This window comes from Pipistrellus kuhlii, unplaced genomic scaffold (assembly GCF_014108245.1).
Source record: "Pipistrellus kuhlii isolate mPipKuh1 unplaced genomic scaffold, mPipKuh1.p scaffold_m20_p_56, whole genome shotgun sequence".
NCBI lineage: Eukaryota > Metazoa > Chordata > Mammalia > Chiroptera > Vespertilionidae > Pipistrellus > Pipistrellus kuhlii.
The window spans coordinates 1599553-1613453 of NW_023425558.1; the positions used below are offsets into that span (position 1 = coordinate 1599553).

Genomic DNA, 13901 nt, shown 5'->3' on the forward strand with positions numbered 1-13901 from the left:
CGGGGCGGCAGGTGCGGGTGCGGGCGGCAGGGGCGGGGTGGGGGGTGCGGGGTGCGAGCGGCAGGAGTGGGGTGGGGGGGCAGGTGCGGGGTACGGGGCCGGGCGGTTTTTGGGCTCAGCTCTGCCCCCCCCCCCCCACCTTCAGGGCCTGGAACGCGGGGATCTCTGCTGAAGCCCCTTTCCGTGGGAAGCCATGTCTCGGCGCCTGACCTACAAGTGCTTGTCCAAGCTGGCCGCGGCCGTGGCCAGAGCCCAAGGTGCGGGCCGGGCGCTGCTGCCAGGGCACGGGGAGGGGGGAGGGCCCTCGGGGCGGGGCAAAGCAGGGGCGGGGCGCGGGGCGGGGCAGGGGCGGGGCTGGGCAAGGGCGGGGCGGGGCAGGGGGGCTGGGCAGGGGGCGGGGCTGGGCAAGGGCGGGGTTGGGCAGGGGGGCTGGGCAGGGGGCGGGGCTGGGCAGGGGGCGGGGTTGGGCAGGGGGGCTGGGCAAGGGCGCGGGGCTGGGCAGGGGGCGGGGCTGGGCAGGGGGGCTGGGCAGGGGGCGGGGCTGGGCAGGGGGGCTGGGCAAGGGCGCGGGGCTGGGCAGGGGCGGGGCTGGGCAGGGGGCGGGGCTGGGCTGGGCAGGGGGGCTGGGCTGGGGGCGGGGCTGGGCAGGGGGGCTGGGCAAGGGCGCGGGGCTGGGCAGGGGGCGGGGCTGGGCAGGGGCTGGGCAGGGGGCGGGGTGTGGGGCTGGGCAGGGGGCGGGGTGTGGGGCTGGGCAGGGGCTGGGCTGGGCAGGGGGCGGGGCTGGGCAGAGGGCGGGGCTGGGCAAGGGGCTGAGGGGGCGCGGGGCTGGGCAGGGCAGGGGTACAGGCTGTGTGCGGGAAGGACTGGGGCGACCCCCGCAGTCCCATTGGCGCGGGGTCAGCGGGACCTGGAGGGCTGGCCGCTGTTGCGGTGAGAACCTGGACTTTCTCTAAAAAGGAATGAAAATCCGTCTAAAGAAGCACTGGCAGTTGGTCCGAAGGTTGTGGGTTATGTTAAGCTGATTAAGGAGCACTGGTCTGAGCTCTGGTTAAAGGAGAGGGTTTCCTCTTTGAGCGTAGTTACTTTTGGTGAATGATACAGACAGGTGAAAGCAGCTCAATGTCACCCGGAGCCCTGCTGGCTCAGCGGCTGAGCGTCGGCCTGTGAACCAGGAGGTCAGGGTTCGATTCCCGGTCAGGGCACAGGCCGGGGTGCGGCTCCATCCCCAGTGTGGGGCGTGCAGGAGGCTGCCGGTCAGTGATTCTCTCTCCTCATCGGTGTTTCTCTCCCTCTTCCCCCCTCCCTCTCTGAGATAATACACACATGTTGGATACATGTATGTGACTGGCAGCCACAGGGGCAGGGCCATGGGTGGTCATAGCCTTGTCCTCTATGGTTTTGCAGTGTTTTCTAAACTTGCGCAGCCATGGAACGGTGACAGGAAAGGGGGTCTGTGTCCCGGAGGCAGGGGAGCCGGCCGGGAGGCGGTACTGGAGTGGGGAGGGGCGGCTGGGACGCTCCCAGCGCTGTCCAGCGAGGGGGAGAGCCAGGGGCTGCTTCAGAGGAGCCCGGGAGCCGGCCACGGCCGCCAGGAGTAGGGAAGGCGGGCAGACTGTTACCCCAGAGCTCCCCGTGGGCCGGCCTCCTCCAGCCTGGCCGTGCCAGTGGCCCAGGGGAGGCCCCTTCCCAGCCAATGGCCCTCGGCAGCCAGCGGCGGCTCAGCCCGGCAGGCCCGGCCCGCGGGTGGGAGCCAGCAGCCTGTGCGCTCAGAGCCAGGCCACGCTGGCAGGTCCGTGGCGAGTGGAGGCCTCACGGCACGGCCGTCCCGTCCCCGCAGCCCTGTCGAGGCCCCAGGGCGCCATGGGCACGCCCCTCATCTGCGACTTTGGCTCCGGCTCCAGCAAGGTGGGCTTCTCGGGGGCAGAGGAGCCCCTGGCCGTCTTCCCCACCGTCCTCGGGAAGCTCCGCTGCGACGACGCGGTGAGCGACAGCGGCATCCTCGCCGGGCCGGGCCGGGCTGGGGCTGGGCTGGGCTGGGCTGGGGGCTGGGCTGGACTGGGCTGGGGGCGGGGCTGGGCTGGGGGCGGGTCTGGCTGGGGCTGGGCTGGGGGAGGGGCTGGGCTGGGGGCGGGTCTGGCTGGGGCTGGGCTGGGGGCGGGTCTGGGGCGGGTCTGGGGCTGGGGCTGAGTCTGGGGCGGGGCTGGGGCTGGACTGGGCTGGGGGCGGGGCGGGTCTGGGGGCTGGGTCTGGGGGCGGGTCTGGGGCTGGGGCTGGGCTGGGGGCGGGGCTGGGGCTGAGTCTGGGGCGGGGCTGGGGCTAGACTGGGCTGGGGGCGGGGCGGGGCTGGGGGCTGGGGCTGGGGGCGGGTCTGGGGCTGGGGCTGGGCTGGGCTGGGGCTGGACTGGGCTGGGGCTGGACTGGGCTGGGCTGGGGCTGGGCTGGGGCTGGGGCCTGGGGCCTGGGAGGGGGCTGGGGCTGGGGCTGGGGCTGGGGCTGGACTGGGCTGGGCTGGGGCTGGGGCTAGGCTGGGGGCTGGGCTGGGCTGGGGGCTGGACTGGGCTGGGCTGGGCTGGGGCTGGGGCTGGGCTGGGCTGGGCTGGGCTGTCCTTCCCTCGGGCTAGCATGCAGAGCCCTCTGAGCAGGGGTCCAGGTCTGCAGGGGGAGTGAGGACGGGTGAAGGCGAGGGCCGACCTCTGCTCTCCGTTCAGCAGGCATGTGGCGTAGGTCTCCCCTGACCCCTGGCTCCCCTCCTCTTCCGAGTGACCCCGAGGGCAGGTCTGCAAGAGGCTGGGCCCTCCTCCTCAAAGGGCAGACGGCACCCCCCTCCCCCCCCCCCTCCCCTGAAGTGAATGTGGAAGCGGGTGCCTGCCCCCCACAAGGTCCCTTTGCCCCTCCCCTTTCTTTGCTCTTCTCCACCAAGCCGTGGCCCCCCGCGGCCCGCCCCTGGGGGTCACTGGTGACACCTCTCAGGGCGTTTGAATGGGGGGCAGGTTTGCGAGGCCACAGAGCCAGCGTGACCGGGAGCCAGCCGCAGCGGTCACGTGTGCAGCCGGCGCGGGTACCGCCCCGCCCCGACACCCGTCCGGCTTCCAGGACCCGGTGGGGCTGGACAAGAAGGTCTGGTTCATCGGCGACGAGGTGCAGAAGCAGCGAGGGAGACTCAACCTGGCGTACCCCGTCTCGCGGGGCGAGGTCACCAACTGGGAGCACATGGAGAAGGTGGGCTCCTGCTGGGCCTGCACCGGCCTGGGCCTCGGCCTGTGGACGGAGCCGTGCATGCCCGTGGGCTTGTTCTGTGGCTGCAGGGCACGAAGGCAGGCCCCACGGACATCACGGTGCCCCCCCGAGGGAGTGCCTGCGCCTGCAGACAGGAGCCGGGCCGGCACCGTGGGCAGTGGGAGGGACTCTGCGGAGCCTGACCCCCCCATCCCGGCTCCCCGTGGTCTCAGGGCGGGCACCGCTCCAGGGAGACCAGGAGGCCCTTTCCCGGGGGGTGCTCCCCGGCCTGCCAGGCCGCGTCCTCAGGAGGCCCGGCCGCCCGCGGTGGGCTGTGCTCACGGCCGCCCTCCCTGTGCCCCCCCAGATCTGGCACCACACCTTCTACCAGGTGCTCCGCGTGGCCCCGGAGCAGCACCCCATGCTGCTCACTGACCTGCCCTCCAACTCCAAGGCCAACAAAGAGAGGATGGCCCAGGTGAGAGGCCGCAGCGGGCTGGGCAGGAAAATGGGGGGTGGGGGAGAGGGAGGGCGCTGGTGCCCGGGTGCCAGTCACTCCCTCAGCGCCTCCCCTGAGGGCCTAGATGCACTGATGAAGAAGCAGGGTCCCCGCCTGGCCTCTCAGCAGTGTCTCCCTGTCTGTCCGTCTCCCCCGTCCCTCCCCTCTGTCCCTCCCGCCCTGTCCCTCCCCCGTCCTCCCCGTCCCTCCCCCCTGTCCCTCCCGCCCTGTCCCTCCCCCCATATCCCTCCCGCCCTGTCCCTCCAAACATATCCCTCCCCCCCGTCCCTCCCGCCTATGCACAGGCAGCACCTTCTCCTGACCACGCCATCAGGACTGAGCGTCTGGGGTGCCGTTAACACGGCTGTCAGCTTTTTTAAAATCCTCAGCCCAGGGTGTGTGTGTTTTTGCTGTTAGGGAGGGAGGGAGGGAGAGAAGCACTGATGAGAGAGGAGCATTGATGGGCTGCCTCCTGCAGACCGGGGAGCAAAGGGCCACCTGGCACATGCCGGACCAGGAATCGAACCCACAGCCTCTGGGCGCGCAGGGCCGGGCTCCAACCGACGGAGCCGGCGGCCCGGCACGGCTTTCGCGCCTGTCGTTACTGTCATTAGGAAGCAAGCTAGTCGCCCGAGTCTGTGTGGGGCTTCGGGGGCTGTTGCCCCCCGCCCCCAGCACAGGGACAGCGGCTCAGCACCGTCCTTCGCCATGAACCAGGAGCCGCTCTGCCGCGGGCTCCGGGCGGGTGTGAGCCCAGCAGACTGGGAACCATCCCGGGCGGGCGGTGCCGAGGCCCTGCATCCCCGGGGGAGCTGGGGCCCCCCCACGCCGGACGCCGCGGCAGAGGGGGTGGCCCGGCCTGGCTGCAGCACCTGCCCCCCCACAGGTCCTGTTCGAGACCTTCAGCATGCCGGCCCTGTACATCGTCAACCAGGGGGTCCTGTCCCTCTTCTCCGCCGGCCTGACCTCGGGTGAGCGGCCCCGGAGCTCCAGCCCCCTCCCTGCACGTCTGCAAGAAAAGAGAAACCAAATGTGTGCCCCCAGCCCCCTCCCTGCACATCTGCAAGAAAAGAGAAACCAAATGTGTGCCCCCAGCCCCCTCCCTGCACATCTGCAAGAAAAGAGAAACCAAATGTGTGCCCCCAGCCCCCTCCCTGCGCATCTGCAAGAAAAGAGAAACCAAAGGTGTGCCCCCAGCCCCCTCCCTGCAGCATCTGCAAGAAAAGAGAAACCAAATGTGTGCCCCCAGCCTCCTCCCTGCACATCTGCAAGAAAAGAGAAACCAAATGTGTGCCCCCAGCCTCCTCCCTGCACATCTGCAAGAAAAGAGAAACCAAATGTGTGCCCCCAGCCTCCTCCCTGCGCATCTGCAAGAAAAGAGAAACCAAATGTGTGCCCCCAGCCCCCTCCCTGCACATCTGCAAGAAAAGAGAAACCAAATGTGTGCCCCCAGCCTCCTCCCTGCGCCACCCCTCCTGGTCTGGTCCTGTGCTCTCTCCTCTACACCCAACCACTGAGCCACACTGGCCAGGCTTCTTCCTGAATTTTTAGAGGGAGTAGAAGCAAGGGAGGGGGTCAGAGAGAGCGAGAGGAACGTGGATGTGAGAGAGACTCATCAATTGTGTGCCTCCCGCCTCTGCCCGACCCCGGCCAGGGATCAAGCCTGTCACCCGGCGACTTGCCCTTGACCTGGAATTGAACCTGGGACCCTTTGGTGGGCAGACCGATGCTCTAACTACTGAGCACACCGGCCGGGCGAGTGGACGGAATGTTGGCTGTGGCAGTGGCCCTGCGCTCCCTAGATGCATCTGCTGAGGCCTGGGTGGGGCCTGTTGTCCTCGGGGGCACTGCGGGGTCCCCTGCTGCAAGCGTCTGGTGTGGGGGTGAGGGTCATGGGCCGCCTTCCTGTAAACTTGAAGTTCTCAGTTACCAGGCTCAGCAGGTGACAGGCCAGCTGCCCAGATCCCCGGTCAGCTGTGGACGGTTCCAGGAGTTGCCACCTCACACAGCAAGGCCCTGCCCCCACCACGCCCCTCTGCCCTGCGTGCCTCCTCCATAGCCATCCCAGGCCTTCCCGTGGGTCCCTGTGCCCGCGTCACCCACAGACAGTCCCCACGGGAGAGGGCTGAGGGCTCCCCGCTCTCCTCCCCCTTCACCTCTGAGGCAGCTGCTGCTGGGCCCTTGTGTGGCTTTGATAAGAACGTCTGTAGACTCCCCATCCTGCCTGTAGACTCCCCGTCCCGCCTGTAGACTTCCTGTCCCGCCTGTAGACTCCCTGTCCCGCCTGTAGACTCCATCCCGCCTGTAGACTCCCTGTCCCTCCTGTAGACTCCCTGTCCCGCCTGTAGACTCCCCGTCCCGCCTGTAGACTCCCCGTCCTGCCTGTAGACTCCCTGTCCCTCCTGTAGACTCCGTCCCGCCTGTAGACTCCCCGTACCTCCTGTAGACTCCCTGTCCCGCCTGTAGACTCCCCGTCCTGCCTGTAGACTCCCTGTCCCGCCTGTAAACTCTCTGTCCCGCCTGTAGACTTCCTGTCCCGCCTGTAGACTCCCTGTCCCTCCTGTAGACTCCCTGTCCCGCCTGTAGACTCCCTGTCCCGCCTGTAGACTTCCTGTCCCGCCTGTAGACTCCCTGTCCCGCCTGTAGACTCCCCGTCCTGCCTGTAGACTCCCTGTCCCGCCTGTAAACTCTCTGTCCCGCCTGTAGACTTCCTGTCCCGCCTGTAGACTCCCTGTACCTCCTGTAGACTCCCTGTCCCGCCTGTAGACTTCCTGTCCCGCCTGTAGACTTCCTGTCCCGCCTGTAGACTCCCTATACTTCCTGTAGACTCCCTGCACCTCCTGTAGACTCCCTGTCCCGCCTGTAGACTCCCTGTCCCGCCTGTAGACTTCCTGTCCCGCCTGTAGACTTCCTGTCCCGCCTGTAGACTCCCTATACTTCCTGTAGACTCCCTGCACCTCCTGTAGACTCCCTGTCCCGCCTGTAGACTCCCCGTCCCGCCTGTAGACTCCCTGTCCCGCCTGTAGACTCCCTGTCCCTTGGAGTCGGCCCTGGTCTGACCCAGAAGTCCTCCAGCTCAGCACATCCCTCCGGGGGGGGACTGTTTGCTCCCCAGATCCCCAGCCTTCCCCTCACCATCTCTTCCTGCCGACCTGGGTGGTAAGGGGTGCCACGCCCCCACATGGCAATGCCATGTGCTCTTGCGTAGGAACCACCATCGAATGCGGAGAAGGAATGACCCACTTCGTGCCCGTCTTTGAGGGCTGTCCGCTGCACCTGTCCACCATGCAGATGGATGTGGCCGGCCAGGACATAACCCTGTACCTCATGCAGCTGCTGTCCAGGAGGGGGAACTCACTGCTCGGCATAGGTAGGGGCGGATGGTGGGATGGACACACCAGCCCGGCGGCAATCCCCTTCACTTCGTTTGGCCTACAGCCCTCGGTTCCTGAAGCGAAAGCTGCTTACCCATCCATCATCCATGTCCCAGAAACAACCCATCTGTGTCCAGGGACAGTTAACTGATCAACGATGACAGTCATAATGAAGATAATGATAGTGGTGGTGATGATGGTGATGATGATGATGATGATGGTGGTGATGGTGAGGGTGATGATGGTGGTGATGGTGATGATGGCGGTGGTGATGGTGATGATGGTGATGATGGCGCTGTGATGGTGATGGTGGTGATGATGATGATGGTGGTGGTGATGGTGATGATGATGGTTGTGGTGATGGTAATGGTGATTATGATGATGATGATAATGGTGATGATGGTGGTGATGGTGATGATGGTGATTTTGGTGATGGTGGTAATGATGATGGTGGTGGTGGTGATGGTGATGATGGTGGTGATGGTGATGATGATGATGGTGGTGATGGTAATGGTGATTATGATGATGATGGTGATGATGGTAATGATGGTGATGATGATAATATATTGCCCTAGTCAGTTTGGCTCAGTGGATAGAGCATAGGCCTGTGGGCCAAAGGGTCTTGGATTGATTCCTGTCAAGGGCATGTACCATGGTTGCAGGTTCCTCCTTAGTCTGGGTCCTGGTTGGGGCTTGTGCAGGAGGCAACCAATCGATGTATTTCTTTCACATTAAAATTTCTCTCTGTCTTTTTTTTTTAAAATAAGTTTTTATTGTTCATATTATTACAAATGTTCCTTTCCCCCACCACCACCATTGCTCTCCTCCAACAGGTTCCCACCCCACCCTCTGCCTTTTCCCCTCTCCCCATTGTCCTCATCCATAGGTGCACAGTTTATGTTCAGTCTCTTCCCACGCCCCCCTCTCCCCTTTTCCCCAAGAATTGTCAGTTCACTCCCCTTCCATACCTCTATTCTATTATATTCAACAGTTAATATTGTTCATCAGATTTCTTTAATTTCCTTGGTTTTTAGATTCACTTGTTGATAGTTACGTATTTGTTGTTCATAATTTTTATCTTTGTTTACTTTCTCTTCTGAAAGAACCCCCTTCAGCAATTCATATAATTCTGGTTTGGCGGTGATGAACTCCTTTAGCTTTTTTTTTTTTATTAGTGAAGCTCTTTATCTGGCCTTCGATTCTGAGTGATAGCTTTGCTGGGTAGATTATTTTTGGCTGTAGGTTCTTGCTATTCATCACCTTGAATATTTCTTGCCATTCCCTTCTGGCCTGCATGGTTTCTGTTGAGAAGTCAGCTGACAATCGTATAGGTGCTCCTTTATAGGTTACTACCTTCTTTGCTCTTGCTTCTTTTAATATTTTCTTTTTGTCTTTTGCTCTTAGAAATTTAATAATGATGTGTCTTGGTGTGGTCCTCTTTGGATTCCTTTTGTTTGGAGTTCTGTGCGCTTCCTGGGCTTGTAAGTCTAATTCTTTCACCAGGTGGGGGAAGTTTTCTGTCACTATTTCTTTCAGTATGTTTTCGATATCTTGCTCTCTCTCATCTTCTGGGACCCCCATAGTTCTGATGTTGGTTCGCTTGAAGTTGTCCCAGAGGTTTCTTACATTATCTTCAATTTTCTGGATTCTCTTGCCTTCTAGCTTCTGTGGAGGAATGTCTTCTGGCTCTTTATGTTCCAAATCTTTGAATTGATTCTTGCGATCTTCCCTTCTGTTTTTAGGACTCTGTAAAATATTTTTTATTTCAGACAATATATTCTTTATTTCTTGTTGATCCCTTATCATTTCTTGTTAACTCCTTATTAATTCTAGTTGATCTCTTTTCATATCCTCATAGGCCTTATCCATCTTTTCTAGGAAATTCTTGAAAAACCTTATAAGCGTAGATTTGAACTCTATATCCAGACGCTTTTTGTCCTCCATTTCTTTTGTTTGTGATCTATTTTGTTGTCGCATTTCACAGTTATAGATGGGACGGGGTTTCAGGGTGGAGCCTGCAGCTTTGGCTTCCGTCAGCCCCGCCCTATATGGGTCCTTCAGTGCTCGCTGCCGGGGCCTCTGAGAGAAAGGTGCCCTTGATTTTCGCCTGCTGCCAAACAGTCTATGCTCTCCCACAATGAGCCCGGTATTGGGGCTCAGTTCAGTTGGAGGTGGAGTTGGAGGTGGCATTCAGAGCAGTCTGGAGCCCCAGTCTCCTTCCCGTCAGGGCAATCCCGCGGCACAGCCGACAGTCCCTTCTCTGCGCGCCGTGTGCGCCTCCGGGACCTCCTTTTGCCTCTCCCTGGGGTTCCGCCTTATAGCCCGGCTCCCTATGGCTGAGCCTGAGTCCCCGGGGTCTGGCATAGAACTGGGGTTCAGAGCAGTCGGGGGCCCAGCACAGTCGAAGTTTTATCTCCTTTCCGCTCGGGAACGCCCGCCAGGCACTCGGCCTCCCTCCTCTCCGGCTCCGGCCTCTCCGCACACTGCGACTCCGTACCTTGGGCTTTTCCAGCTCCTCCGTGTCTCCTTCTGGTTTTCTCCTTGCTTCTCGCTGTAGAATTTCCAGTCAGTCAACCTTCCTGTAATTCTGGGCAATGTCCGTTTTATATTTTAGTTGTATTTTATTGAAATTGTTGTGTGCGGCTGCGGCTAGGTGTTCACCTGGGCGCAGCCATCTTGGATCTCCCTAAAATTTCTCTCTGTCTTTCCCTCTCTCTTCCACTCTCTCTAAAAGATCAATGGGAAAATATCCCCAGGGTTCTCAAAAAAGTTTCTTAAAAAAAAGTATATTATATACATATAAACTGGTTTCAGAGAGGAAGGGAGAGGGAGGGAGAGAAATATCAATGATGAGAAGGAATCATTGATTGCCTCCTGCACACCCCACTCTGGGGCTTCAGCTCACAGCCCCGGGCCTGGGCCCTGACTGGGAATTGAACTGTGACCTCCTGATTGATAGGTCGATGCTCAGCCCCTGAGCCGCGCCGGCCAGACCCTTTCCAGACGGGTGCAGCCTCGTCCAGACATCACTATTCTGCTTTCTAGTCCACGAACTCAGGCCGCAGCACGCATCCACCCGGAAGCGCTGGGATCCGAGACCAAAATAGAAATAGCGTCTGTACCGTGAGGAGAGAGCCGAGTGGGTGAGCCGCTCACCTTCCCTCCTCCCGGCTCTCCCTCCTCCCCAGGCGACCGGGAGTACATCCGGGGCATGAAGGAGAAATGCTGTTACGTGGCTTTGGACTTCGACAAGGAGAAGGCGGCAGCCCTCTCGGTGTCCCTGGTGCATAAGCACCAGCTGCCTGACGGCCGGGAGGTCGAGTTCGGAATGGAGCATTTCCTCTGCATGGAGGCGCTTTTCCAGCCGGACTTCATAGGTGAGCCGGGAGGGCCGCTGAGCGATGGGCGACGTGGTCAGGAGGACACGGACAGGCGGACACGGACCAGGGACATGGACCGGTGGACACAGATGGGTGGACACGGACAGGTGGACATGGACAGGCGAACAGGGACAGGTGGGCGTGGCCAGATGGATAGGGATAGGTGGATGTGGACAAGTGGACATACATGTGTACATACATGTGTACGTGGACAGTTGGACAGGCAGACACGAACAGATGGACATGGACAGGTAGGCAGACAGGGACAGGTGGATGTGGACAGGGACGGGTGGTCGTGGACATGTGGACGTAGATAGGTGGACGTGGACAGGCGGACAGGGACAGGTGGACGTAGACAGGTGGATGTGGACAGGCAGACAGGAACAGGTGGATGTGGACAGGTGAACAGGGACAGGTGGACGTGGACAGGGACAGGTGGATGTGGACAGGCAGACAGGTGGACGTGGACAGGAGGACAGAGACAGGTGGATGTGGACATGTGTTCATAGACAGGCAGACAAGGACAGGAGGACAGGGACAGGTGGACGTAGACAGGTGGATGTGGACAGGCAGACAGGACAGGTGGAAGTAGACAGGTGGATGTGGACAGGCAGACAGGGACAGGTGGACGTGGACAGGGACAGGTGGATGTAGACAGGTGGATGTGGACAGGTGGACAGGACAGGGGCAGGTGGACGTGGACATGTGGACGTAGACAGGTGGACATGGACAGGCGGACAGGGACAGGTGGACATGGACAGGGACAGGTGGACGTGGACAGGTGGATGTGGACAGGCAGACAAGGACAGGTGGACGTGGACATGTGTTCGTAGACAGGCAGACAAGGACAGGAGGACAGGGACAGGTGGACGTGGACAGGGACAGGTGGATGTAGACAGGTGGATGTGGACAGGTGGACAGGAAAGGGACAGGTGGACATGGACATGTGTTCATAGACAGGTGGAAGTGGACAGGCGGACAGGGACAGGTGGACGTGGACGTAGACAGGTGGACGTGGACGTAGACAGGTGGACGTGGACAGGAGGACAGGGACAGGTGAGCACGAACATGCAGACCCCGAGCTGGGGCGGCTGGGAGAGGGCTGTGCTTTGAGTAGCAAGTATTAGCGAGTTGGGGCCCGGTTTAAAAGTGCCTCTGGAGCAGCTGTCTCTTACTAAGCACCTTCTGTGTGCCCGGCTCTGCTGACGTTGTATGTGGGCTGTATCCTGTCTCTCTCCCCCCACCGCCCCCTTCAGCAGCGGAGGGCTCCACGGGGGGGGGGGGGGTGCCCGCCAGGCGGGGCATGCCCGAGGGGCGGGGTGTGACAGGCTGGGTGACTGCACCCACAGGGAGGAACAGCCTGGGCGCCCACATGATCGCCCTCCGCAGCATCAGCTCCTGCAGCCCCGCCCTCCAGAAGACCCTGTTCCGCAACGTGCTGCTGTCGGGGGGCACGGGCTCCTCGCCCAGCCTGAGGGCCCGCATGCAGCAGGAGCTGTCCGCCCTGGTGTCCCCGACCACCAACGTGAAGGCAGGTCCTGGCCGCCGCGGGCTCCCCGGGGGGGGGGGGGGGTCCGGAAGCCTCGGAGGTGCCCGGTGCTTGTCTGGCGCGGGGGACACAGCACACAGAAGGAGCACCCCCTGAGCTCATCTTCCAGTGGGGGAACAGATGGACAGAGCAAGCCCACGTGCCCTGACCCCTGACCCCTGACGTCAGCGTCGCAGGGCTCCACGCAGCCTAGGAAGGAGGGGGGGCTCCTGGGAGGTGCCGGGGAGAAATGCCTGCAGGAGAGGGGGCGTGGGGGTGGCGGGACCATGTGGGGCAGAGGGAACCTTGCCCGTGGCCGCCCAGAGGCTGCTGTCCGAGGGGCAGAGAGCCCGGGGGCAGAGGAGCTCAGAGGAGCCAGGGAAGGCTCCCCTCCACCCCTGAGACCGTGGGGCCCTGCTGAGCAGAACAAGCTGACCCAGCAGGGCCCACCCACAGGTGCCGGACGGGCTCAGGCGCGGGGCGGCCAGGTGTGGGCGCAGGGGGCAGGCTGTGGGGCAGCGGAGCGATGCTGTGATTCGGGCGTGGGGGTGCTGGTGGCTCAGAGCAGCGGGGGGCAGGGAGCGTGAGGGTGGGGTGAGCCACGGCCAGGTTGCAGGGAGGCAGTGAGGGGCAGGGGGACTGGACTGTTGAACGTCTGGACGGAGGTGGGGGGGGCACGGAGGGGAGAAGCCTGCTCAGGAATTGGTATTTTGTGCCCCCAATTTATTTTATTTTATTTTAAATACATTTGTATTGATGTCAGAGAGGAAGGGAGGGGGGAGAGAAACATCAGTGATGGGAGGGAATCACGGACCGGCTGCCTCCTGCAGACCCCACATCGGGAATGGAGCCCACAGCCCGGGCCTGTGCCCGACTGGGAGTCCAACCGTGACCTCCTGGTTTACGGGTCTGCTCAGCCATTGCGCCCCCCGGCCCCCATTACAGCAGCATTGACTCTGGTTTCTCCCGCTCTCTGGCCCTCCCCTCGCCGCCCCAGGTGTCCACCTGCCCCAGCTCCGTGTACAGCGCCTGGGTGGGCGGTTCCGTGCTGTGCTCGCTCTCCACCTTCAAGGACATGTGGGTCACCATCGAGGACTACTACGAGAAGGGCCCCTCTGCCCTCAGCGAGCGGTCCTTCTGACGTGGCTCCGGGACCCCCTCGTCCGCACCTGCCCAGCTGAGCCTCTGCTAGGCCGACCCCCCTCGGCGCAGAGCCGCTCCCCGCGCCTGCTGTCCCACCCCCGACGCCAATAAAGGACCAGGAAGGGAGGACACGGTCTGGGCGAGGCCGGCAGGTCTGGGGTGCTCACGGGCGCCCCCATCCGCCGCTCTCACACGCCTGTCCCCCCCCCCCCCCCCCCCAGACCTGCTACAGCCTCCGGCCCCAGGCTCCCTGCGTCCACCCCACAGCCAGAGCGGCTGACAGACGCCAGTGTGGCCTCGGCTGGCAGCCGCTGTGCACCGTGGTGAGGCCCTCCCTCTCCCCCTCCCTCCTCCCTGCACGCCCTGCGGGAGCGGCTGTTACCAAACACAGAGCAGTTGGCAAAGGATGTAGGGGCAGCGAGCCCCTGTCCTGCTGGTGCGATGGGAGCGGGCAGCCGCCGTGGGGAGCCATGTGGGGCGGCTCAGAAGGCTTAAAGGGAATTGCCACGTGACCCCGCGATCCAGCTTCTGGGAACACCCCCAAAGTGGAAGGGGCTGGAACCCACACCTGCACCTGAGTTCATGGCGGCGTCACTCATGACAGCGGAGACGGGAGTGCCCCGTGCAGGAGGACGGATGGAGAGTCCAATGCCACCCCCCACCCCCCACCCCTGCCTCCGGGTTCCAGCCTCAGCCCAGGGCTCGGGCTCCTGCCCCGTGGCCGGGCCCTGAGTGAGCGAGCGGGGCTCAGGGGCGCACCC

At 62.6% G+C, this 13901-nt stretch overlaps 1 protein-coding gene across 1 annotated transcript; it reads left to right on the top strand.

Moving 5' to 3' along the window:
* The first annotated feature begins 1648 nt into the window (after positions 1-1648).
* Positions 1649-13156, top strand: LOC118706928 (actin-like). The gene is made up of 8 exons (XM_036416608.2): positions 1649-1997; positions 3087-3219; positions 3584-3694; positions 4602-4686; positions 6924-7085; positions 10278-10466; positions 11819-12000; positions 12995-13156. Exons 1-8 carry the CDS (start codon positions 1861-1863, stop codon positions 13136-13138), a joined length of 1143 nt encoding a protein of 380 aa, XP_036272501.2. The 5' UTR covers positions 1649-1860; the 3' UTR covers positions 13139-13156.
* Positions 13157-13901: the final 745 nt, after the last annotated feature.